General features: G+C 52.0%; 1 protein-coding gene across 4 annotated transcripts in view; it reads right to left on the bottom strand.

Moving 5' to 3' along the window:
* PRKAG2 (protein kinase AMP-activated non-catalytic subunit gamma 2) overlaps positions 1–25,317 on the bottom strand; it is a 295,801-nt gene that overhangs the window by 209,402 nt on the left and 61,082 nt on the right. For all 4 annotated transcript variants that reach the window (XM_070452449.1, XM_070452496.1, XM_070452556.1 and 1 more), the window contains exon 2: positions 1,225–1,296. In XM_070452449.1, coding sequence (XP_070308550.1) covers positions 1,225–1,296 — 72 coding nt within the window. The remainder of the gene's footprint in view (positions 1–1,224; positions 1,297–25,317) is intronic.

Below are 25,317 nucleotides of genomic sequence, written 5' to 3'. Positions count from 1 at the left end.
TGCTCTTGAATGATCCGGGGACGTCAAAGGTACTGACCTTCCTCTCAATACTGGCCTGGGAGCTGCACAGAGAGCTGGGCAGAGTCGAGGGGAACAGAAGCCCGTGTATCCTGAGATGTCTCTTGTGACAAAGAGCTGCCCCCTCTGGGGGCAGGGGAACCAGGCCCGGGGACTGATGGGGAGAGCGGACAGACTCCCATCTCAACTGATGCTTGGGAGCCTGGGGACTGGCATCCTTGAGCCAAGAGCTCCCAGAAAGGGGAGCTCACCCACAGCCCCTAGATCATGGAGGAGGAGGCCACCCTGGGTCCCGTCCACGTTCAGCTTGGCAGCCACGGAAGGTGCTCAACTCCCTGAGGAGACGGGGATCTCGGTCACAGGGCACAAAGATGCAGAGATGAGCTGGCAGGTGCAGGACCTGTCCTGCCGGGACACTCCCCTGCACGGCCTGCCCGCCGGTCCCACTGCACGGGGTCTGGACGCAGCATTGCAGACACTGGAGTGAGCGCCAGGCAGCCCAGACTGGACCCAGCCCCGCTGTGAGGTGGCCCGAGGACTGGGGGAAAGTCTGTCTACCACCCTCTGCTCTCAAGACGCCGCCTGCAGCACTTCCCCCAAAGGCACGATAGCTGGGCCTCCCGCCAGCCCTCTGCCCCGCACTCACCCCCACTGCAGGCTGCCTCGACCTCCCTGTTCCTGCCACGGCCACCCCACCCATCCCAGGCCCTCCTCCGACCTTGAGCAGGAAAAATGGACCCGTGGGAAAGGGGAGAAGGCAGGTGAACGAGAGGAAATGAAAAGATGGAAAGAGGACGAAAGGCAGAGAAGGACTTGAGGGCCGGGGGCGGGGGTGGGGGAAGGGAAGGTGGCGGCAGAGGTGGGAGGAGGGACTCCTGCCTGCAAAGAGGAGAGACATCTGGGCTCCATGATCCGCTTTTCCGTTATTTTCCATCTCTTCTCTTTGCCCGTGAGCATCTCAGGCACTCGGGGCACTGAGTTCAACGTTAACTCTTCAGCATCACCTCCGCCCGCTTTGGGGCATCCAGGGACCAGGGAGGAGCCCCGAGGGAAGGGCAGAGAAAGGGGTGAAGCCTGGAGGGAGAGGGTGGGCTCAGCTGCAGCCAGGGGCGCAGGGAGAAGTCTGTCTCGGGCTCGAGCTGAGCGAGTCCGGCCTCCGCGGCACCTCCGGTGAGCTGGGAGAAGCTGGGAGGAAGGGAGCCTTACCTTACGAGATGGAGGCTTTTCTGAACTCTCCAGGTCTCCATCCAGGAGCGGCATGGCAAAGGAACTCAGGTCCTAGGATGGAAAGTGGGCATGTGGTCAGTGACCTGGACCCTTGGGGGCCCACCTGGCCATGTCTGGGGCCGCACGTGGGGCTCCGGGTGTATCCCCAGCCCCTCGCTGAGTCCTCCTCGAATGTCAGCCACCATGGAGGGAGGCAGACGGCCACGAAGGTGGAAGGAGGCACTGGAGACGCCCGCCCTGGGCCCCCCTCAGGGATCCAGCCCGCTCTCCACCTTCCCTCTCGACCCCCAGGGAAGAAGCAGGAAGAAGACACCCGGACCGCAGGGCAGGAGGGAGAGAGCGAAGGAGGAAGGCTGGGGAGGGAAGGGAGAGCCCAGTGGCCGCTTTGGGGAGTGGCTGATGGGCCAGACGCCATCTCCTGGCACGAACGTGGCCCGAGGATGTGCGTCCTCCTGGGGAGAGGACAGGGCTGTGTGTTGGGGGCTGGCTGCTGGGGCAAAGCGCTCAGAAAAACCTGATGACATCGTGGCCCGAGAGGTGTCCTTTGGGGGTTGGGGGGGGGGCGGGTAGTTGCCACAGACTCATCGTGTCTGAAACGATGAGACCCTCACCGTCTCCTCCCCCCTCCTGTCTTCTGCCTGGTGGACACCTCCACTCGAGGCAGAAACCCCACCTGGGCAGCCCTCTCCCAGGAGAAACTGACCGCATCCTGAACCTTCTTTTTTTTTTTCCTTGTTAACTGTGGTAAAATACATAACACAAGATGTGGGCTTCCCTCGTGGCTCAGTAGTAAAGAATCCACCTGCCAATGCAGGAGCTGGGGGTTGGATCCCTGGGTTGGGAAGATCCCCTGGAGAAGGAAATGGCAACCCACTCCAGTATTCTTGCCTGGGAAATACCATGGATGGAGGCACCTGGCGGGCTACAGTCCACAGGGTCGCAAAGAGTTGGACATGACTTAGAGACTACACAACAACAAACACAAGATTTGCCATCTTAGTCTCCTTAGTCATTTTAACTCAGTGGACTTGAGCATGTTCACATCGCTGCGCAAACAGCTTCCAAGGCCCTTTCCTTTCCGCAAAGCGAAACTCCATAGGCATTTGACAACCACTCCCCAGTCCCCTCCTCCAACCCCTCCCCCTGCATTCTACTTTCTGTCTCTATAAATGTGACAGCTCTAGGGACCTCATGGAAGTGGAATTGTGCAGTATTTGTCTTTTTTTGTGACTAGCTTATTCCCTTTTGCATCATGTCCTCAGTTTCATCCATGTTATAGCATGTGACAAAATTCCCTTCCTTTTAACGGCTGAGTAATGTTCCAGTGTATGGACAGACCACATTCTGCTTATCTATTCATCTATTAAGGGATTGGAAAAGACCCTGATGCTAGGAAAGATTGAAGGCAGGAGGAGAAGGGGACGACAGAGGATGAGATGGTTGGATGGCATCACCGACTCGATGGACATGAGTTTGAGCAAGCTCCGAGAGTTGGTGATGGACAGGGAAGCCTGGCGTGCTGCAGTCCATGATGAGGTGGCAAAGAATCAAACATGACTGAGCTACTGAACTGGTTGCTTCCACCTTTTGGTTACCATGACTAATGCTGCTATGAACACAGGAACTATGGATTGAATTGTGTGCCCCTCAAAATGAATAGGTTTGAAGTTACACCACCCCAATACTCCAGAATGTGACTGTACTTGTAGAGTCTTTGAACTGTGATAATATGAAGCTATACGGTGGGCCCTCCATAAAACCTCAATCCAATATGATTGTGTCCATAGAAGAAGAGACCATTAGGATAGACCCAGAAAGAAGACCATATGAACTCAGAGAGAGAATGGCCATCTATGAGGCAAGGTAAGAGGTCTCAGAAGTCACTCACTCTGCCAACACCTTGACCTTGGACTTTTAGCCTTGAGAATTGCGAGAAAATAAATTTCTGCTATTTAAGCCACCCAGTCTGTACCACTTTGTTACGGCAGCCCTAGCAAACTAATACAACAGGTGTACACATATCTCTGCAACCCTGCTTTCAGTTCTTTCGTGTATACACCCAGATGTTGAATTGCTGGACTATACAGTAATTCTATTTTTAATACTCTTGAGGAACCCCCATATTTTCCATAGCAATCGCACCATTTTATACTCCCACCAAGAGTGCACGAGGGTGCCAATTTCTCCACATCCTCACTGGACACTTGTTATTTTCTGCTTTGTTTTAGTTATTGCTGTTTTAGCCATCCTAATGGGTGTGAGATGGTATCTCAATGAGGATTTGATTTGCATTTCCCTAATGGTTACTGGTGTTGAGCATTCTTTCACATACTTGTTGGCCATCTGTGCATTTTCTCTGGAAAAAATGTCTATTCAAGAAGTCCTTTGACCATTTTTTAAACCAGGCTGCTGGCCGGTCGAGTTGAAAGGACTTCTTTACATAATCTAGATATGACCCTTTTATCAGATATATGATTTGCGAGTGTTTTTTCTCCTTCTGTAGGTAGCCTTTTCACTTTGTTGATTGTGTTTTTTGTTGCACAGAAGTTTCTAATTCTGATGTAGCACAATTTCTCTGTTTTCACTTTGCTGCCTCTGCTTTTGGCGTCGTGACCTGGGTTTGGTCCCTGGGTTGGGAAGATCCCCTGGAGGAGGAAATGGCAACCCACTGCAGTATTCTTGCCTGGAGAATCCCATGGACAGAGGAGCCTGGTGGACTACAGTCCATGGGGTCACAAAGAGCTGGATACGACTGAGCGACTAACACTTTCACTTTGGTGTCATGTCCAAGAAATCACCAAATCCAACGTCATAGAGGAAGCTTTTCCTCTATGTTCTTTCCTAAGAGTTTTTTTTTCAAAAAAATAAATTCAAACTTTTTTATTTGCTCAGTGTGGGAAATATAAAAATCACAGAACTGAGGAAAATCAACTTTATTTTATGTAAACTATAAAAGGCCAACCAAAGTCAAATCATATTTGATAAAATGAATAATTTTGAATTAGAAGCCAATAAATGTTTGTTTCCCAGAGAAGCCCTAGACATATAATAACTTTTAGTTAGTCTTTTATTAACAAAGTTCGGGCATATTAGTTTCATCTTTTTAAAATGCTACTTTTAAAGCAACAATGGAGGTAAGAAAATATCCTTTACTCCTGAAAATATTTTTAGCATGATCTTATTTAGTTGCTAAGTCCTGTCTGACTCCTTGCGACCTCATCAACTGTAGCCTGCCAGGCTCCTCTGTCCATGGAATTTCCCAGCAAGAATCCTGGAGTGGGTTGCCATTTCTCTCTCCATTTCCTAAGAGTTGTATAGCTTTAGCTCCTATGTTTAAGTCATTGATCTACTCTGAGTTACAGAAGCTCCTCCCCCAATATCAGCAGTCTCACCTTCCAAGATTTCTAAGTTACTTGAGGTCAACTGGGGTCCAAAAACATTTAATGGAAAATTCCAGAAATAAGCAATTCATATATTTTGAATCTCATGCCATTCTGAGTAAGCTGATGTCTTCATGTAAGACATGTAAGTCTGTCTTCATGCCAGTACCACAGTGTTCTGATGATTGTAGCCTTGTAATAAGATCAGGAAATGTGAGACTTTGCTCCTTTCTTTTTCTCAAGATAGTGTGGCTTCTTGGGGTCCCTTGAGAGTTCATACCAATTTAACGATGGCTTTTCTATATCTGAAACAGGGATTCTGATAGGGATGACATTGAATCTGTAGATGACTTTGGGTGATACTGACAACAATATTAAGTCTACCAATTAACGTACATGGTATGTCTCTCCATTTATTCGTCTTCTCTGATTTCTTTCAGCAACATTTTATAGTTTTCTGTGTACCTACCCTTGCTTTTGGGGTTTTCCTGGTAGCTCAGCTGGTAAAGAATCTGCCTGCAATTCAGGAGACCCCCAGTTTGATTCCTGGGTCGGGAAGATCCCCTGGAGGAGGACATGGCAATCCACTCCAGTAACTGGTCTTACCTGGAGAATCTCTATGGACAGAGGAGCCTGGTGGGCTACAGTCCCTGGGGTCACAGAGTCGGACATTACTGAGCAGCTAAGCACAGCACCCTTGCTTTTCTTTTTTTTTTAGTATATATTACTACAGTTTATTAAATAATGACACAGATTTATGCCACATTTTCCAACAACGTTTAAATAAAGAGTTCAAAATATAAAGGCTTATGAAAACTTTTATAGTCTTTATATAATAATATACACTATTTCTGGTGCATGAATAAATACAGAAAACAGAAGCTGTTCTTCGTATCACAATCAGCCAAACTTAGCCATCAATGATTACACAAATCCACAAGCAAACAAAAAAAAAAATCCACTTTCTTCATTTGGGTTATAAAAGCTAAAAATCCCTTTGCTACATTTAACAATACCTAAGGGGATGGAGGGAGGGAACTTATAGTCACAGCCTGGAGACAAGGGGACCAAATCTCCCAGTCCTTCAAGTTCTTCCTTGGTTAGAAGCTTCAACAACTGCATAACTTTCAGGGAACAGAAAAATCAAAACAGGTTAAGACTCGGTTCTATAAGGTATTTATAATAAGTCTGCAGTGAAGAAATACAACATTTTTGTCTTAAAAATGTGCTTACCTTTTACATAGAGGTTTGGTTTTCTTTTCATCCTGGTATGAACATGAACATATTGGAATAAACTGATATAATGAGTAGTGCATGAAATTCAATCTTTTCACAGTCTTCAAAATGAACTCACTTCTACTGTTTTAGGAATTATATGTACACTTATAATGTTATCTACATTAAGGGAGAAAAACAAAGAGTGGCTCATAAAAAGTCATCCTTTAAACTCAAGGAACCCAAAAGTGAAAGCCTTTCTATAGAAAGCCCTTACACTAATGGAATGTTCTGGTAAGAAGAGAAGTCTCCTCTCTAAATATATGGTTTGTTACGAGGGACGAGGCCTGAAGAGGGTCAGCTCTCTAGTATCACACCCGGAGCTGGTCAGCGAGAACTAGACTTCCATCTGAATCTTGAAGCGATCAACACCTACCTGCCCCTCTGACCTCCTCCTTTCTTGTCTTAGCTCTTACTTTGGGAACAGAAATCCTGCTTCACAAAATCTTGTTTTCAAAGTCAGCATTAATATAGAAGGCAAGGTGAGAGAGGCCGGGAGAAAAACTGCCCAATCCCCCCACACCCTTGCTTTTCTAAGCCCTCCCACCCTCCCCAGGCTCTGCTGAGGGGTCCAGGTCTGCACCTCCTTTTGCCCAGCCCTCCTTTGGGTTTGCTCATTGTTCTCCAACAAATCTTTCAACTTAGCTAGTTTCAAGCCATCTGCAAACCTCTGCCAGAACGGTGATTCCTAAAACTGTGGCCTCATAATGCGGGCCCCTCCCCTAAAGCCTCCACTCACTCCAATTTGGCCAAGCCAGTGGTTCCCACAGTGAGTCCACTGGGACACGCTGGCAGTCTCTAAGAACAGAGACAGACTCCAGACTCCAGACTCAGCCCACTCTGGGGTGGTTCATTTCAGCGTCTCAAGCGGGCTGCACATTAGAGTCACCTGGGGAGCCTGGGTCCCACCGCATGGGTGAGTCGGCTGGTCTGCGGTGCGGGGCAGGCTTCACGGTGATTCTGCCCAGGCAGGAGCCACGGGCTTCCCACGGGTGTTTCACCGTCAGGAGATCTTGCCGGGCCCCATAGCCTCTAATCCAGGCCTGGAGGGACTTGCCAACCTCCACAGCCTGATTTCTGATGCACTCTGTACCCTGTCTCCTTTCATCAGGCACCCAGGCAGGCTCTTTATGGTGTTTTAAACAGGCTATGTATGTATGGACATGTTGGAGTACCATCTCAACCCCTCTAACATGGCAGCTGAAGGTCACCCTTCGCCAACGGCCAACTCCCTTCCTGGGACAACAGACCCCGTCTCACCTGGGCCCCTGCAGGGCTGAGACAGCCTCTAGCATGGAGCTGACAACAGCCTCTGAAGCTCCAAGCCTTTTCCTCCTCGCCACCCAGCCAGCCCCGATCCTGGCTCACAAGGTGAGCTCCTACTAGCCTGCAAAGCCCAGTCCAGCCGCTATCTCTGGTCCGGCCGGGACCCACCCTCAGGGAGAATCCATTATTCTCTTATCTGTGCTCCCTGAACCTCACGGCAGGCCTTACGGCGTTGTATTACGATCATTTATCAGTCTATTTCTCACCGGACTGTTAACGGTCCAGGGCCAGGGCTAAGTCTTCATCTTGCAATTCCGTGCCCTACGTTTGCCCTGTGCAGCGGGTGGGCAGGCATCTCCGAATCACCTCCCAGACAGAGGACCCCCTGCCTGGGCAGCACGCGTGGGGGCTGCCCGGCTGTGCCAAGGGGCCAGCCGGCTGGCGGGCAGGCCTCATGGTCACAGCTCACGGGTGAGGAAGAGGAACCAGGTGTGGGCGCTTACCTCCCCCTTTAATGAGTACATTCCTCTGTGGTTTCCAATAACCATCACCCTGGGACACTCGTTCAGCCTGGCCGTCCCCAGACGCCAGGCGGGCACATGCCCATCGACTCCTCAGAGAACCATCACATGCCGGTGACCGAGGCCCTGGCAGTGAAGTGACTCGTGACAAGACAGTCTTGAGACAGCTGAGGCCAGGACGGGGTCTCATCCCCCCCCGGGCTGCGCCCCTCACCACCCGTCCTGCCCAAGAGTGAGCCCAGGAGAGGCTCACAGAGCGACCGCGGCAACACGCAGGGTGTTTCGCTCGGTCGAGCATCCCCATAGCTAAGCCTCTTGGCATCCGTGGCGCGCTTTGCTGGAAGGCTCCCTTGCCCCACATTCCACGATTCTAATCTCACCTCCCCCAGCTTACCAGGAAACAGGGTGCGCCTTGGAGACTGGTGTGGGAAAATCTCCCACTGCACCTGTGACCACGAGCCTGCTGGCCGGTGCGTGAGTGGGACCTGGTCACTTAGCTCGGGTGAAGTTCCAGGAGGCCAGGCTCCAGGAGCTTGCCCGGGGCTTCTAAACGTTTAAACACCCACTGGAGCTCTGGGTCTCACTTCTGTGGCCGCCCCTGGCCATCTCTGAATTTCTTCTCCCCATCAGCAGGAGCTCAGACCCTCCCTGGGCACTGGGGTGGCCAGTTCACTGAGCCACCAAGAGACGGCTCTGTCCTCGGGGATGGTCCCCGGCTGCACACGTATCTTAGACGCTGACCATGTGCCCTGGAGAGAACCAGCGAGGTCCCTGGGGAAAGTGCATTTTCAGGATTTGGGCTGATAAAGTCACCAGTCGCAAAAACGACAGGGTAAAAGAGGAAAGTCGCAGGTTTGAGAAAATCCCCAGGATGCGAGCTGACCTGAAAAGTAGCTTATTTATTAATCCCCCATCCCTGCCCCTCTTCAGGGGCAAAAGCCAAAGATCTCAGCAGCAGGGTTGTCGTTGATTTGCCATTGGTGTGTCCCCGGGTTCGATCCCTGGGTCGGGAAGATCTCCTGGAAGAGGAAATGGCAACCCACTCCAGTATTCCTGCCGGGAAAATACCACGGACAGAAGAGCCTGGCAGGCTACAGTCCACGGGGTCAAAAAGAGTCGGACACGACTGAGCGACTAACACTTTCACTCGTTCTCACGTCCTTAAAAACTTTGAGTCTTTGCCTCATATGGTCTTCAGAGCAGCCCAGACAAGTAGGAAAGGCAAGTGGTTTCACGCCAGTCTACAGATGAAGATAGTAAGGGGTCAGAAAGGCGAAGCCATTTGCCCAAGGCAGACAAGTGCACCACGGCAAACAGGCTCTATAAATCAGGTCCACCCGCTCCCAGCTCAGAGCTCTACCTACACCCTCCCACCTCCTTGGGATGACTCCACTCCAGGGACAAAACAACTGGGTGTCAGAAGATACCCAGGGCTCTTCAGGGATGCACATACAGGGCTCTTCTGTGCAAAGTGCGTGTCCCTGGCACAGTGAGGTCCCAGGGAAAAGCAAGGATGGAGGAGACCTGGTACGGTTCAGTGGTTCACTCCCAAGGCAGTGTGTGATACTGTCTCTTTAAGGTCTACTCCGTCTTAATCTAAAGCAATTCACCTAACACAACACTGTAAATCAAGTGTACTTCAACAGAAGATTTTTAAAGTTATTCATGCTGATGTTGCAAAGGACTGAAAAGTATCAAGCGTCCCACCACCAGATACGATCACCCCATTTTGTACAGTCTGGGGTCTCACTTACAGCTTGCCCACTCCCCCAGCCACTCATCCCAACCTTTTCCCATACTGCTGACAACCATCTGATGTCTCAGAGCCTTGACGGCAAGCATGTTATCGATCGGACGCAGCTCTGCCCTTTCAGCATTTCTAATGCTTTATCTTACGAAACTTCTTTGTTGTTGCAGCTGGGCTCCCCCGGAAAGAGCCCCGATGCAAGCGCACACACAGGACAAACAGAAAGGCCGCCCAGGCCAGGGGCCGCGGCCTGCACCTGAGGGCCAGCTGGGGCTTTTAAACATCAGGGTCGTCACCGAACATTCCCATGCAGTTTCCAGCGGCTTGACTCCTCCCGGGGAAGGCACACATGGAAGACCGTCTCGTGCTCCTTCCCTGCCGAGCAGACCTGAAGCCACAGAGCGTCGTTGGCATCTGACGCTACCCGGGCGGTCAGCGGGCCCCGGGCGCTGTTTGGGCCTGACAAGCCTGCATCCCTAGGGCACGTAAGAACATGACCTGTTCACGAGGTGGAGCTTGGGTGCTCCAGCCCTGTCCTGTGGTTTACTACCTGGGGAACCGGGGATCTTGGGCACGCCTGGACCCAGTCTTCCAGCTCTCAAATGAAGGGTTTAACGAGATAATTTCAGAAGATGCTCGTTAGCGCTGACATGCTCTGTTCTTATCTGTGGAGCTAAACAGCAGGCGGGATCAGGAGAGTTTTAAGGGACTACTGCTAGATTGAGAATAAAATGCTTCTCATCTTCCAGGGCTTGTTGTCAAAATAATTTTCTTCTTTTCTCAAACTACCAGATATTCTCCACTGCCCTCCCAGCGCAGGGCAGGGTCCCCAGACTCAGTGTGTGTGTGTGGGGGGGGGTATTGAGGGGGTGCCCCTTGCTTCCCTAGTGATGCTTCATAGCTGAACAGGTTACAATCCAGATGCATTTCTGGCTTTTGATGTTTTTTTAGAATTTTTTACTTTATAATGGAGTATAGCCAATTAATAATATTGTGATAATTTCAGGCAGACAGCAAAGGGACTCAGACATATATATACACGGATCTACAGCTGGTGGCTCAGATGGTAAAGAGTCTGCCTGCAACGCAGGAGACCCGGGTTCAACCCCTGGGTTGGGAAGATCCCCTGGAGAAGGGAATGGCTACCCACTCCAGTATTCTGGCCTGGAGAATTCCATGGACAGAGGAGCCTGGCGAGCTGCAGTCCATGGGGCCGCAAAGAGTTGGACGCCTTCATCACTTTCATTCTCCTCCAAACCCTCCTCCCACCAGAAACGCTCTGGCTTTCTAACTGTGTGTGCTCTGACTCATCTGCTTCTTGAATACTAACCCTCTTGTCTTTCAAGTGATTCCTCAGGTCGCTCAATCTTTAGCACCCGGGTCACTAGTACCAATGTCAGGGGGCATCCCAGCGGACACTCGGCATAGCTCTGGAAAGCTTGAGTGGCCTCCCCAGAGCCACGGATACCCGGCTCCCTACCCAGCCTATGCCCCCAGCCTCCTGTCACCCACAAAGAGGCGGTGCTCACACCACCAGCCTCATCTGCACCCGAGCTGTCGGGGCTGTGATGAAGGCCGTGGTGAGCCCCTCAGGTGGGAGGCTCCAGGGAGGCCTCTCCACAAGGACTGACTTTGCTCCATCCCTCCTCCGTCCACCGAATGGGCATCTCTTGGTGCTAATGTAGGAGGTGGTGACCACAGCCATGGTCACACAGCCTCTGGGAACAGTCACATAACTTTCAGAAAAATAAGGAACAAACCCTGAATCGCTGGAACTCAGCAACAAGGGCAGTTCAGTTCAGTCACTCAGTCGTGTCCGACTCTTTGCAACCCCACGGACTGCAGCACGCCAGGCCTCCCTGTCCATCACCAACTCCCGGAGTTTACTCAGACTCATGTCCATTGAGTTGGTGATGCCATCCAACCACCTCATCTTCTGTCGTCCCTTGTCCTCCCATCCTCAATCTTTCCCAGCATCAGGGTCTTTTCCAATGAGTCGGTTCTTCACGTCAGGTGGCCAAAGTACTGGAGTTTCAGCTTCAGCATCTAACCCTAACCCTAACCCTAACAAGGGCAGATCAGAGGTCAAACGAGGGGGAAAGCCTAAACCTGACTCTGGGAGAAGTTCCAGAACTCTATTTTCCACAGAGCACATCAAGGCTTCTGACTGCAGTCTGAGAGACTTCCCGATGTGAAAGAGAAAAGAAAGCCACGAGTTTTTCCTCCTGCGGGCACCCTCCTTCCTCCCCTCACCTGGTGGTCACCACAGATCCGGGCAGCTGCCTGGGGCCTCCCTCCCTGCCCTGGGTCTTTGGCGCCTGCCGAAGGAGGGAGCGTGTTTTAGCCGCACAGCGGGCAGAGCTCCCCGGTGGCCCATTGGTAAAGAATCTGCCTGCAACACAGGAGCCGCAGGAGACACGGGTTCGACTCCTGGGTGGGGATGATCCCCTGGAGGAGGAGGAAATGGCAACCCACTCCAGTGTTCTTGCCTGGAGAATCCCATGGACAGAGGAGCCTGGTGGGCTACAGTCCATGGGGTCGCAAAGAGTCGGACACGATTGAAGCGACTTAGCAGCAGCAGCAGCGGCGGCCTTCCTCCCAAGAAAGAAGCCCTGAGACATGAGAAAGGCAGAAATCTGACGCCTGCCCCCCTTCAAGGGAGTTACCCCCGCCCCGCCCCCCGCAGTCTCCAGCTCCACAGCAGCAGCAGGCAGCAAACTCTTTTCTCAACACCAAGGAGCTCCAGAAGCCCTAGACCAGAGCGATCAAGAGTCCCCCATTCTCCCCTCAGTTAGCCCCTCACTTCTGGTGTGCAGCAAATCATTTTAGCCTCCAAGGGCCTTCATTTTTCAATCTGTAAAATGAGGCTACAGGGCCTTCTGTATCACCGGGTAGTGCTGTGAAGACAAGATCAGATGATACCACAGGAGGTCCTTCCTGAAACTACAGTGACGCACCACCTCATGCTGGTCAGAATGGTCATCAACAAAAAGGCTACAATATAACCACTGCAAGGGTATGGAGAGAAGGGAACCCTCTGATATTGTTGGTGATTGGTGCGGCCACTATGGAAAACACTGGTGAAAGTCGCTCAGTCGTGTCCGACTCTGTGACCCCGTGGACTATACTGTCCATAGAATTCTCCAGGCCAGAATACTCAAGTGGGCAGCCTTTCCCTTCTCCAGGGGATCTTCCCAAGCCAAGGATCAAACCCAAGGCTCCCACATTGCAGGTGGATTCTTTACCAGCTGAGCCACCAGGGAAGCCCAAGATGGAAAATTTGGATGAGAATAACACGATGCACTCGGGGGACGTGTTTATAAGGTCACAGCGCTGCTGGTGGCTCCGAGACACATCCTCCCCCATGCAGGGGGCTCTTACGCAAGAGTCAGGGTTTAGAGACCTAGTTTCTGCTCTCAGCCACCTACCCAGTGTGGCTTCGGGGCTTGGCCCAGGAGCCAAAGTCCACACAGCTTTTAAGCTCAGAATCTTGAGAACATCCAACGTCTATATTTATAAAACCGTTTATCAAAAGATTCTTCCTGATCATTCCTACAGGTGCCCAAGGGTTCGCCCACTCAATCCTGTGTCTCCCCACCGGCCACATGACCCCACGCGATACACTGAAAAGTACAAGGAGTTCGCAGGAAGCAGCAAACACCAGAGACTCAGAAAAATAGAAAAACCACAAGGAAGCATCCTTGCGTACTAAGCAAGCATAACAAACAGGGTGCTTTTATTTGTTCACTCTCACCTTCGGCCTGAGCTGAACTGACCACTCCAGAAGCATTTAGCCCGTTTTCTAACGAATAGTCCCAACCCATCAGTGGATCATGACATCAATTTAGTGGATTATACGACCGCCAAAATATAAATTAGAATAAAATAAAGAGTGCATCTTATTGTTAAAATTTTTGTTTCGGTTATTCACACATAGGCACACGTGACCTCTGGATAAAACACACGTCTTAACGAACTGTGGACCAAAAATGTCTGAATAATCGGGTGCTGCATGAGCTTTGAAGCAGCGTGGGCAGGGTTCAGAGAGTGGCCGAGCCCTGTCCTGCTAGCCGTCATGAGGGTGGACAAAGATGGCACCATCTGTTGCCCTCTGTCCTGGCTGAAGCCCTCTGACCTATGTCCCTTATGGCCAGAAATATGCAGAAAGAACAGAGACAGAGAACCACATCTGGTGATGGTCACGGGCAGCAGGCGCCTCCCCACCTCTCCTTTCATCCAACCCCATCCATCCCTACCCGGGCGCCTTGAGCAGTGGGCACTGCTGCTCTGACCCACCGTGGGTGCTGCCAACCCCAGCACCCTCGGGCTACCCCAGACCCAGAACAGCAGTTACGGCCCCGGGAGCAATCACCCACCAGGCCCTCCCAGAGTGGCATCCGTCAGCACCTGTGCCCTCCTGACCCAGGCCTGCTGCAGAACCCCAGGTCTCCCGAGGGTCTAAACCTATTAAAAAAAAAAAAAGAACTAAACCCAGGAAATAATGCAGTCATAGGACGCTGCTGGTGGACAAGGTCAGAAATCTTCCCCATCAGGCCCCTTCCACTACAGGTGGGGAAACAGGTGTCCAGGGAGCGCTGAGTGGGTTACTCAAAGCCACGTGGTAAGAGTCACGAGCCAGCCAGAACCGCCTCCTGGTCGCGCCACTTTGAGCCGAGTTCTCCATCACACCGTGCTCTCCAGCTGATTTTTCACCTTCCAGTTTATGGTTCCGTCACATAAAAAGGTATCAGCTGTCCCACAGAGTCACCGTGCAGACAGAGGCCCCCGGCACGGGCTTGGCTGTTCTGCGCATGGGTAGGTGTCAGTTATAATTATTACACAAGTCGCTTCTCTAACTTGACTTCTCAGGTGGCTCAGGTGGTGAAGAATCCGCCTGCAGTGCAGGAGACCCAGGTTTGACCCCTGGGTCAGGAAGATCCCCTGGAGAAGGGAATGGCCACCCACTCCAGTGTTCTTGCCTTGTCCACGGGGAATCCCATGGACAGAGACGTCTGGCGGGGTCACAGAGACTCAGACAGGCCTGAACGACGGACACTTTCACTTTCCACTTTCCTCCTCTAACTTAAGCTCTCTTGGCAACTTGGCATCCAGCAACAAAGCTCTCGTTCCAGGTTTTTCTTTGTCACTGTTGGCTTCGTGTGGCTTTATCACTTTCTGGGATCCCTTCTCACTTGTGGCCACAGCCATCAGGGTGAGCAGCTGTTCCTGGAACTTTCGGGAACCACAAAAACCTCGGTGTCCTCCTGCCGACGGAAGGCTGGCGGGCGCCCTGCAGAGAAGGGTTCCAGGCGCTGGCATCAGAGCCTAGTGCGGCAGGTATGTGGACACCAGTGGGTCCCGCAGAGGGTGTCTGCCCATTTCCCCTTCCTTCTGGGGCAGGGCCTGCCAGGGCCCCATCGAGCACGCGCCAGGCACACGTCCTGCCACCCCACATGGGAAACCAGCATTCTCAGGTGGAACAGTGGGTGTTGGGGGCACACAGAACCCAGTGGCCCTGGAGTGTTTGAGGACTCTACCTTAGGTAGGGGGTTTGCTTATTTATTTATTTGGCTGCACCGGCTCTTAGCTTTGGTACTCGGGATTTTTGATCTTCACTGCAGCATGTGGGGTCTGCAGTTGCGGCATATAGGCTCCTAGCGGCAGCCTGTGGGATCTAGTTCCTTCACCAGGGATTGAGTCTGGGCCCCCTACGCGGGGAGCTCGGAGGCTGAGCTGCTGGACACTAGGGAAGCCCCGACACAGGGCAGGTTAGTAATGACACTCAAAATGGCCAAGTGGCTAGCTCTTTTGTAAATGTATTTTTTGGTCCTTTTTACTAATTGAGCTCCTGTTGCTAAAAAAAAAAAAAAAAAAAAAGCAGCTGAACCGAGCCCACACCCTCTCTGAGGAAGGCCCGGATATAGATTTCAGTTCCAGCCAGCTGCGCTGATTGAAAAGGCACTTCCCTCCACTGGCCTCAGTTTCCTCCTCCAAGATAGGACGTGTTTTGGGCCTGAACCCTGAAAGTGAAAGTGGCTCAGTCGTGTCCGACTCTTTGCGACCCCGTGGACTGTAGTCCATGGAATTCTCCAGGCAAGGATACTGGAGTGGGTAGCCTTTCCCTTCTCCAGGGGATCTTTCCAACCCAGGGATCGAACCCAGGTCTCCCGCACTGCAGGCAGATTCTTTACCAGCTGAGCCCCCAGGGAAACCCGTGTCACTATAAATTCATCAAAACTCATAAAATGTATAAAACCAAGAGCGAGCCCAATGTGAACTGTGACTTTCAGCTAATGTGCTCAGTCGTGTCCGACTCTTTGCGACCCATGGACTGTATCCCTCCAGGACCCTCTGTCCATGGGATTTTCCAGGCGAGATTACTGGAGTGGGTTACCATTCCCTTCTCCAGTTCAGTTAATAATAGTGTATTAATAAAGGCTCATCAATCGTAACAAATGCACCACTAATATTAACAACAGGGGATGCTGGCACGGAGGGCAAGGGGGTACACGGAGCTCTCTAAACTTTTCACTCAATTGTTCTGTAACTTTAGAACTGCCACCCAAAAGTCTATTAATTAAAAAAAAATTAACAGCAGCAAACAGGCAGAGATGTCTTCGGTTCTGCCTGCCAACCCGCTCTGGGCCTTGATCACCCACCTCCTGTCGTTCCTACAGGAGCAGCTGGGAACCTGCAGTCTAGCTGAGGGTCTGCCCGGGGCTCTGCCAAGAGGCCTGTGGTCATCAGTCCACACTGGGATGGGAGCTGGAGTGGTCACTTCATCCTGTGTCCATGGCTCTGAGTCCTTCCTGAAGGCCGGGGGCCAGCTGCCTGGCACATGCCCAGACTCGGGGGCCCTGAGCCCGAGGGGATCTCAGGCAGAAAAGATAAACGAGGCGAGGGAAACCTGGAGAAGGAACTGCGAGCTGAGGTCAGGAAGCAGGAGGGCGGGAGGGAGGCGTGCAGACCCACATCCCCTCTCTCAGGCCAAGCCGGCCATGGAGACCCTGGAGAGAGGGCTCTGGCCAGCAGGCTCCAGATGGAAGCTGGTGGCAGCCTCAGGATGTCTGGAGCAGGGAGTGAGTGGGGGGCACAGATCCCAGGGCTGGGCTGGAGACCCCGTGGGCACTGAGTAACCAGTGGTTCCCGGTCGGGGACTCAAGGATACAGACCACGGCGCTAACAGAGCCAAACAAGGGATTTGCTGGGGTTTCTGTTTCTGCTGCCAACAAACCCATTCTGTTCAAGAGAGGGGGGCTTGTTATGTAAGGAGGAGAGGGAAGAAAAATGCTGGGTGTGGGGCCAAAGTCACCAGGGAAGCAGAAACTTCTAGATCAGCTGCCGCCGCGGCAGGGAGTCAGGTACAAAACACAGGGGTTGTCTGCAGCTTTGCTTTTTCAAGGGAGGGGAAAAAACAGCCTGCTTCCCACATCTTAGGAACTAGGTTAAAAGCCATGATCTCTTAGGAAGACCTGGTCCCAGTGTGTCCTCGTGTGTTGCGATGTGTCCCCCCAGGCCACCCAGGGGGTCGGGGGCCTGGGATCTTTATTTCTCACTAAGAGAGGCACGGAAGATTCTGGGTCAGGTTCCTCAAGCCAGAGGACCCCTTGGGATTGCGTGTCTCCGGGCATCACCAGCTCTTCCATTTTCACTCTTGATCACTTGGTTCTGGAAGCCTCTGGACGTATCTCTGCCTTTTGTACCTATAAGTTCTTGTGGACACCTCCCCCTGCTTGCAAAACACAGGTCTTCACGTCCCAGGTCTTTGGGCCCAAAGTGAGTGGACTCTGGCCTTCCAGGATGACGTGGGGAGCTGATGCTTCTCAGAGATCTGTTGTAAACTGACTGGTTCATCCCTAGGCAGGTCCACGAAGAGTGGGAAGTGCCACAGGTTGGGGTGGGGGTACCCAGAGCTGCGGGGGGCTTTCAGAGGCTCCACGTGGTCCCCTCTTGGTTTCCATGCAGCCCCGCTTTCGTGGTTCAAAGGACACAGTCAGAAGAGCATGTGTGCTAGTCCTCTCTGCTGCGTGCCTGGCCCCGGCAAAGGAGCAGCCCCGAGCAGGGACCCTGCTGGCTGAAACCTTCTGTGGCCCCTCCGGCCTGGGGAGGGAGGTGTCATTTTCATCACCTGGTGTCCAGGGCACCGAGGCCACCGCCCAGACTTCCATCCGCTTCCTCCTGGTTACTCTGCAGCCTGCACCGGGCCTGGGACTCCTCTCTCCCTCCCTCACCTCCAACCGGGCCCACGACCCCCACAAGTTCAAGGTTATTATATACAAATCATCTTTAAAAAGTAGCAGTCAGGAAGCCAGCACCCCACGGCCGGCTTGGCCTGAGAGAGGGGATGTGGGTCTGCACGCCTCCCTCCCGCCCTCCTGCTTCCTGACCTCAGCTCGCAGTTCCTTCTCCAGGTTTCCCTCGCCTCATTTATCTTTTCTGCCTGAGATCCCCTTGGGCTCAGGGCCCCCGAGTCTGGGCATGTGCCAGGCTGCTGGCCCCCGGCCTTCAGGAAGGACTCAGAGCCGTGGACGAGGCATGAAGTGACCGCTCCAGCTCCTGTCCCAGTGTGGACCGATGACCACGGGCCTCTTGGCAGAGCCCCGGGCAGACCCTCAGCTAGACTGCAGGTTCCCAGCTGCTCCTGTAGGAACGACAGGAGGAGGGTGACAATTTGCAATTAAAAATACTTCGATGGGAATACAATTGTAAGCCAGCGGTTCTCACGCTGGAGTTCAGGGAGCCACCGTCAGGGCCAGCGGGTTGGCTTGCCTCCTCCACCCTGGGGTTTGAGAGGTGCTGGCCAGCACCAGGCTGTCTGGCTGGGGCTGACCTGCCCTTCTCTCACCCACTCATCGCCTCTTCCTCCTTTAGAAAGAACGTGGGTCTGACAGATTCACAAGGCCTTGGCGGTCCAGTCCACTGTAAATGACCTCTCAGCCCGCTGCATTTAAAACCCACCCACTCAGGCTTCCCTGGTGGCTCAGGGGTCAAGAATCTGCCTGCCAATCAATGCAAGAGACACATGTTCGATCTCTGGTCCAGAAGATCCCACGTGCCACAGAGCAGCTAAGCCCATGGGCCTCAACTACTGAGTCTACACTCTAGAGCCCGGGAACTGCAACTACTGAAGCCCGCATGCCACGGAGCCTGTCTCTGCAACTAGAGAAGCCACCACAATGAGAAGCCTGCAACTAGACAGTAGTCCCCACGCACCAGAGTTAGAGAAAGCCCACAGGCAGCAGAGAAGGCCCAGCACAGCCGTAAGCAAATAAACAAAATTATTTTTTTTAAAAAGGTTATAAAATCAATCCACTCAACTGACATGCACACATTGCTATATTTAAAATGGATAATCAACAAGGACAGGTACAGGGAACTCGGCTCAATAATTATGTAACAACCTAACTGGGAAAATAAATTTGAAAAAGAAAAGACACATGTATCTGGACAACTGAATCACTTGGTTGTACACCTGAAACTATTGAAACATGGTTGCAACTATATCCCAAGTTATATACTATCAACTATACTCCAAGATAAAAAGTTTAAAAAATAGGAAAATAAAATCAACCCACTCAAGCACTGTCCATCTGTTGTTACAAACTTTCTGTCAAGGCTATAAACACTCTGAGGGCAACAGCTATGTCATCCGACTGATTCTTTGTGTATGGATAAAAAAAAACTCACAGTGATTCAAAAGTCAGAACAAAGTGACACAGGCTTGAAAAGCTGGGCTCTTCCACCCTTGTCTCCATCCACAGCGTGCATCCAAAGGGACCACTTTCAGCTGCTGTCTTCATGCAAGTGTAAATACCAAGTATAGTCCCCCCTTCTAATACAAGGGGCTCCCTGGTATATTATATATTCTGCTCCACACCTTGTCCATCACATTATCTGTCTAGGGATCTTTCAATGTCAGCATGCAGGGTTTTCTGGTATCTGTGGTGTGTCCATCTGCATGGGACACTCTAGTTTCACCAGGCCCTGTCAATATCACAGGCTGCTGCAATGAAAACTGTACGTTCTTCATGGTTCTAGGTTCATGTGACCGCTGCTCAAAGGGTACTGCATCCCTGATTCCTGACAGAAACCGTCATAGGCCTCCTTAGGTCTGGACCATTCCATTCTCCTAACTGGGGTGTAGGCCAGCATCTGTTTGCCCCACAGCCTCATCACCAACAGGCAAGGCTGTCAGATCGGTGAACTTTCGCTGGATCAGTGAAAAGTTGCATCTGAGTAACCTACATTTGCACCTATTCTATTTGCATCTATTTTGGGCTTCCCTGATAGCTCTGTTGGTAAATAATCCGCCTGCAATGCAGGAGACCCTGGTTTGATTCCTAGGTTGGGAAGATCTGCTGTAGAAGGGATAGGCTACCCACTCCAGTATTCTCGGCTGGAGAATCCCATGGACAGAGAAGCTTGGCAGGTTATGGTCTATGGAGTCCAAGAGTCGGTCGGACACGACTGACCGATTAAGCACACACAATTTTTGGTGCAACATGAAAGCACAGAAGAACAACTTGGGTCAGTTAGGCTTCTGAGTTAGGTGATAAGAAGTTTATCCCTGGATCCTCTGGACTCTTCCCTGAGGGAAACCAGCTGCTGTGTTATAAGTCCCACTGCGCCGAGACCACCATGCTCTGGGGAAGTTCGAGCGAGCCACGTGGAGAGGCAGCGTGGAGAAAGGGATGTGAAACCGGCCCAGGCACCAGATGGGGCAGTGAAAAAACCTTGAGAACTCTGCCCCAAGGGCCACTGCATTGAAAATATTTGAGGAACCCCAAAGGAGAACTGCTGGGCTGATGAGGCGGCCCCAAGACCCGGGCGATCCCAGACCACAGCCTTAAGAATCAGGGCGGTTTATGAAATAGCAACAGATAACCAGAAAACTATATAATCTTGCGACAGCTAATTTCTCAGTTTTCTAATCTCTAAAATGGGAGTCACAGGGGTTCCTGTGCAATGATGAGTGAGCATATAAATCAGTTCAGTTCAGTCGCTCAGTCGTGTGTGACTCTCTGCGACCTCATGGACTGCAGCACGCCAGGCTTCCCCGTCCATCACCAACCCCCAGAGCTTACTCAGACTCATAAAGAGGTAAACACAGTACATTTGTACTAACATAGAAAAGGATTATGTGGCTTCCCAGGTGGTGCAGTGGTAAAGAATCCACCTGCCAATGCAGGAGACATGGGGTCGATCCCTGGGTTGGGAAGATCCCCAGGAGGAGAGGCGGCAACCTACTCCAGTATCCTTGCCTGGAAAATCCCATGGACAGAGGAGCCTGGTGGGGTACAGTCCATGGGGTCACAAAAGAATCAGACATAACTGAGTAACTAAACAACAAAACAGCAATAAAGAGATTATAATGATGCATGACAATCACTTGGAAACTGTTAGCTATTACTCTAAAATGAATGACTGATTTTATGGGTAAATGTTATCATATTTAGGGGCAAAATGTTTTCAACACTGAATCCACTGGGTAGGCCATGGAATCCTCTTCCTCACAGCTTTGGTTACGGGAAAGGGACAGATTCAACAGCACCCTTACAATGGCAAGATCCATCCCGAACTTACAGGAGAAAGGAGAGTTCAGGAAGGCACGATGAAGGGGCTCTGACCCCTTGGTGATGAATTAGGGAAATTGAAAGTCCCTGTAAACTGAAGCAGTCTTTGGGGATGCTCTCTGGGTATGTCTCTAAATCGCTCAAGTGCTAGCTTCCTCTTTATGAACAAAAAACCCCCAAACCAAGGAAGGTGGGGGGGTGAGATAGGTCGGTGACTTCCGGTCTAGGATGGGAGGTGACAAAAAGCAGCCACGGATGCTCCTGCAATGCGTCCAGTCTTCTGAAGAATGGGAAGGGAATCACACATTTGCCCCTGACAGCCCAAGCCATGAGAACAGCGTGTCTCTGCCTTTAGCTGGAATTTCATCAGCTCTGGGAACACTGATTATCTAATGCTGATCAGAAGGCTGAGATCAGGAATGACTAAATGCAGAAATTATTTATTAACGAAAGCCTGCTAGACCGTCTTTCAGAACTGAGGGCGAAGGGGAGGAACCAGAAGGAGTCTCAGGGGAGGGTATCAAGTATCTGTTAGAGTCACTGGTGTGTTTATCCATTTAGACGTCCATTAAGAAGCCCCTGTGTGTCGGGGGTGGCGCTGGAAACACAGGTAAGGCATTCACGGGGAAGACACAGAGCCACCCTCAGTCTGGGTGGGGAGGGGCAGGCTGCAGAGGGACCTGAAGGGCCTTTGGGGGTGCTTCAGGGGGTGATGGGAGTGTCCTGTCCCACAATCGCTCTGGTAGTCGCGTGACTGCATACTGACCCTCAACCCACTTATATACTTAAAGTGGGCGGATTTCACTGTATTTAAACCACAGGTCATGAAAGCTGGCCAAAAAGTGACCGGCGAACCACCAGCCATCCCTATACCATAGGGGAGAAAAAGCAAGACAAGCAATCACCAGGACCCAGGGAAGATGTCCGCGTTGCCAAGCCTGGAAGACGGAATACGCTTTTCCAGGCAGCGGGAGTAGAATTTCCAGGAAGCACTGTGCTCTGTGTTATGGACCCGTTACATGATTTTCTAGCAGAAAGTCTCCGGATCCAGTGGCCCTCCTGATGCCAAAGCACCTTGCTACGCAGATCAGAGAGGGTGCAGCTGTCCCTTCTTCCCTTACCTGGGACCTGAAAGACCAGCGTTCCACCTTCCAGGACCCGCTCAAACACACAGCAGCCACAAACAGAGATGGAAGGAAAGCGCCCTCGGACACCAAGAGTCCATTTCTCCCAAAGGGTAAATCCCCAAGCACGAGATGTCCCAAAGCGAAACAGGTGCTTCAAAGATCAGTTTTCTCTAATGTCACTCAGAGAGAAAGATAAGGAGATCATTGTGAAAGTGCCAGAAAACAAACAAAAACAAAAAGCCAGAGTATCTTTCACTAATTCTAAATGCCTGGGGACTCTGCTGAGCCAGGGTCCTGTCTGAGCTGCTGGCCGTGCCTCAGCTGGATCCTAACTATGGATCTCAAAACAGTGAAATTAGAGAAAACTGACCCTTATCTGGGTCCAGGCTGCATTCAAATAACCAGGAGAGATAACTCACTAAACTACTCCCTTCTCTGAGTTGGTAATCTCAGAAGATTAGCTAATCTCTAGGTTTTTCCAGTAGTCACCTATGGATGTGAGAGCTGGATCATAAAGAAGGCTGAGCATAAGGAATTGATGCATTCGAATTGTGGTGTTGGAGAAGACTCTTGAGAGTCCCTTGAAGTGCAAGGAGATCAAACCAGTCAATCCTAAAGGAAATCAACCCTGAATATTCATCAGAAGGACTGATAATGAAGCGCCAACACTTTGGCCACCTGATGGGAAGAGCTGACTAGGAAAAGACCCTGATGCGGGGAAAGATTGAGAGGGAGAGAGGAAGGGGATGACAGGTGATGAGATGGTTGGATAACATCATTGACTCAATGGGCATGAATTGGAGCAAACTCCAGGAGACAGTGGAGGATAAAGGAGCCTGGCGTGCTGCAGTCCATGGAGTCAGACACAACTCAGCCAAACAGCAGCAACAAATCAGCAGAAAACCCTGAAGGCCTAGGAGATAAAAGAGAGAAATCTGAACGGGATGGAGACAGAGAGACAGGAAAAGTGCCTGAGTGAGGTTAGCTGGGGAGGCCTGGAGTGGGGAAGGGGTGCTCGGCGGCTCTCTGGGACTGAGGCCACGGCTCCCCACTCCCCACTCCATAAACCACACCTTCCCCGCCCGCCAAGTACGAAGTGTAGGGATCACCGAACACCAAGAACACGTGGCTATTTAAACCCGTGAAGAGCGACGCCCACAGACAGCTCATCTCCACCTGACATCTCCACTCACTGGACCCCAGATAAGTCAGGAAGGACCTCTGGGGTCAGCCTGGGCCACGTCAGGTTGGTGTCACCATTCAAGACGTGTCACCAGACGCCAGTTTTTTTGACAGTTAGGATCCAGTGGAGGCATGGCCAGCAGCTCAGACAGGACCCTGGCTTAACCCGCAGGCATTTAGAATCAGTGAAAAAATACTCTGCCTTTTTGCTTTTGTTTGTTTGTTTGTGTTCTGGCACTTTGATAGTGATTTCCTTATCTTTCTCCCTGAGTGAAATTAGAGACTGATGGGGGTGGGAGTTGAGGGGAGGGCCAGGGAACCGCTAGACTTGCCGCCAGGCTGGACTTCGGGCAATATCTAGAATCTTCTTTTTAGATAAACGAGCAGGAGGGAGAGACGTTGATTCCAACTCATGCACCCAGATTCCTCTCCTGCAAAGCTGGTCCTCAGGGCGCAGACGACTCTGCGGGTAACCTCCACTCAGCAGGCGGGGCCAGCCCCCAAGAGACCCCATGCAGGAGCGGGGCACACTTGGAGAGACACTTGGGGCTCTGGCTGAAATCTGGGGGTCTGGAAGTGAAGACGGCCAAGGTGAGGAGGACTGCAGAATGAGAGCCGCTGTTGCCCCCTTCCCCTCCCAGCCCCCCGAAGCCTCCCCCAGAGCCTCTCCCGGGGGTGGGAGTCGGGCTGACAGCCCCCCAGGCAGGCCCAGCGCCCCCTGTGCAGGCAGCCAGCCTGGAAGGGGAGCAAGTCTTTCGGGGAGGGCTGCCAGGTGGCCACTAGTGAGACCATGAGGGGCCAGGGGGGGCGACTGGACACTACCCCACGGAAGGAAAGCAGAAAGGGGCTTTCAGGACCCCTAACCCACGTCCCTCCACCCCTCCCCAGGACCCTCCTTCTTCGCTGGATCTGTGCTGGAAGGCCCCCCTGGAAAGCGCATTTCAAGGCTCTGTGCTTTAAGCAGATAAGTGTGGATGACTCAGAGAGAGTGGGTGGTGACAGATGTCTGCAGTGAGCTCCAAGCCAAGCCGGTGGTGTGCTGGGGAGACGCCCGGCCAGGGCCTGCGGGAAGGGCCAAGCCCCACCAGGGGCCAAGAGGCTCAGGGAATTCGAGCAGAAAGCCCACTCAAAACGGATGAACCCCCAGCCCCATCCGGCCCCTTCCCGCCTGTACCCAGCCTCAAGTCTCTGCTGCATCAGGAAGCCCCGGGCACTCCCGGCCATCAGCCCAGCCCTGTTCAGGATCCGTGGCTGCCCTGTCCACCCCCATCCCTCATCCTTCCCCCCTACCTGACCCCCACCCCCCATTGGAGGTCTCTCGCCAGCATCAGGTTCTGGAAGTTTCCCTCCCATGTTCGTCTTCCCAGCCATCAAAGCACATCTGTCTCACTCGCTGGTAAAATGCAGACACCCCTCCAAGGGCACCTCCAGACCCCCCTTCTCTAGCTCAGCCCTGACTCTGACACAGGAGGGCTCACCTGGCTGGTCAAGTGCTTTATTTGGGAAGGAGTTTCCATTATCCAGAAACTCACCTTGGAGAATTGCATGTTTGCTGCCAAAGCTGGGTAGGGAAGGGTTTGATGCTGTTGGTATTGTAGTTTAGCCACTAAGTCGTGTCTGATTCTTTGTGACCCCATGGACTGTAACGAGCCAGGCTCCTCTGTCCATGGGATTCTATAGGCAAGAATACTGGAGTGGGTTGCCATTTCCTTCTCCAGGGGACCCTTCCCAACCAGGGATCAAACCTACAGCTCCTGCACTGGCAGATGGATTCTGTACCACGGAGCCAGGAAAGGGTTTGGTACTAGCAACGGTATGTAAAGAATCAATAGTTGATTTTTGAATAAAGAGGAATCACCCTTCTGATCCTTACTGGTGAAAGTATTTCTAGAAATGCCTTCCCACGTCTCCCATCTTTGAGAAGAACAGGTGGGCAGGATTTACCTGGCAGAGGCCCACGGTTTCTGTAAAGCAAAGGAGCCTCCACTTCAAACAGCCCAA

Source organism: Odocoileus virginianus, chromosome 1 (genome assembly GCF_023699985.2).
Source record: "Odocoileus virginianus isolate 20LAN1187 ecotype Illinois chromosome 1, Ovbor_1.2, whole genome shotgun sequence".
Lineage (NCBI taxonomy): Eukaryota > Metazoa > Chordata > Mammalia > Artiodactyla > Cervidae > Odocoileus > Odocoileus virginianus.
This window is presented reverse-complemented; position numbering and strand designations above follow the sequence as displayed.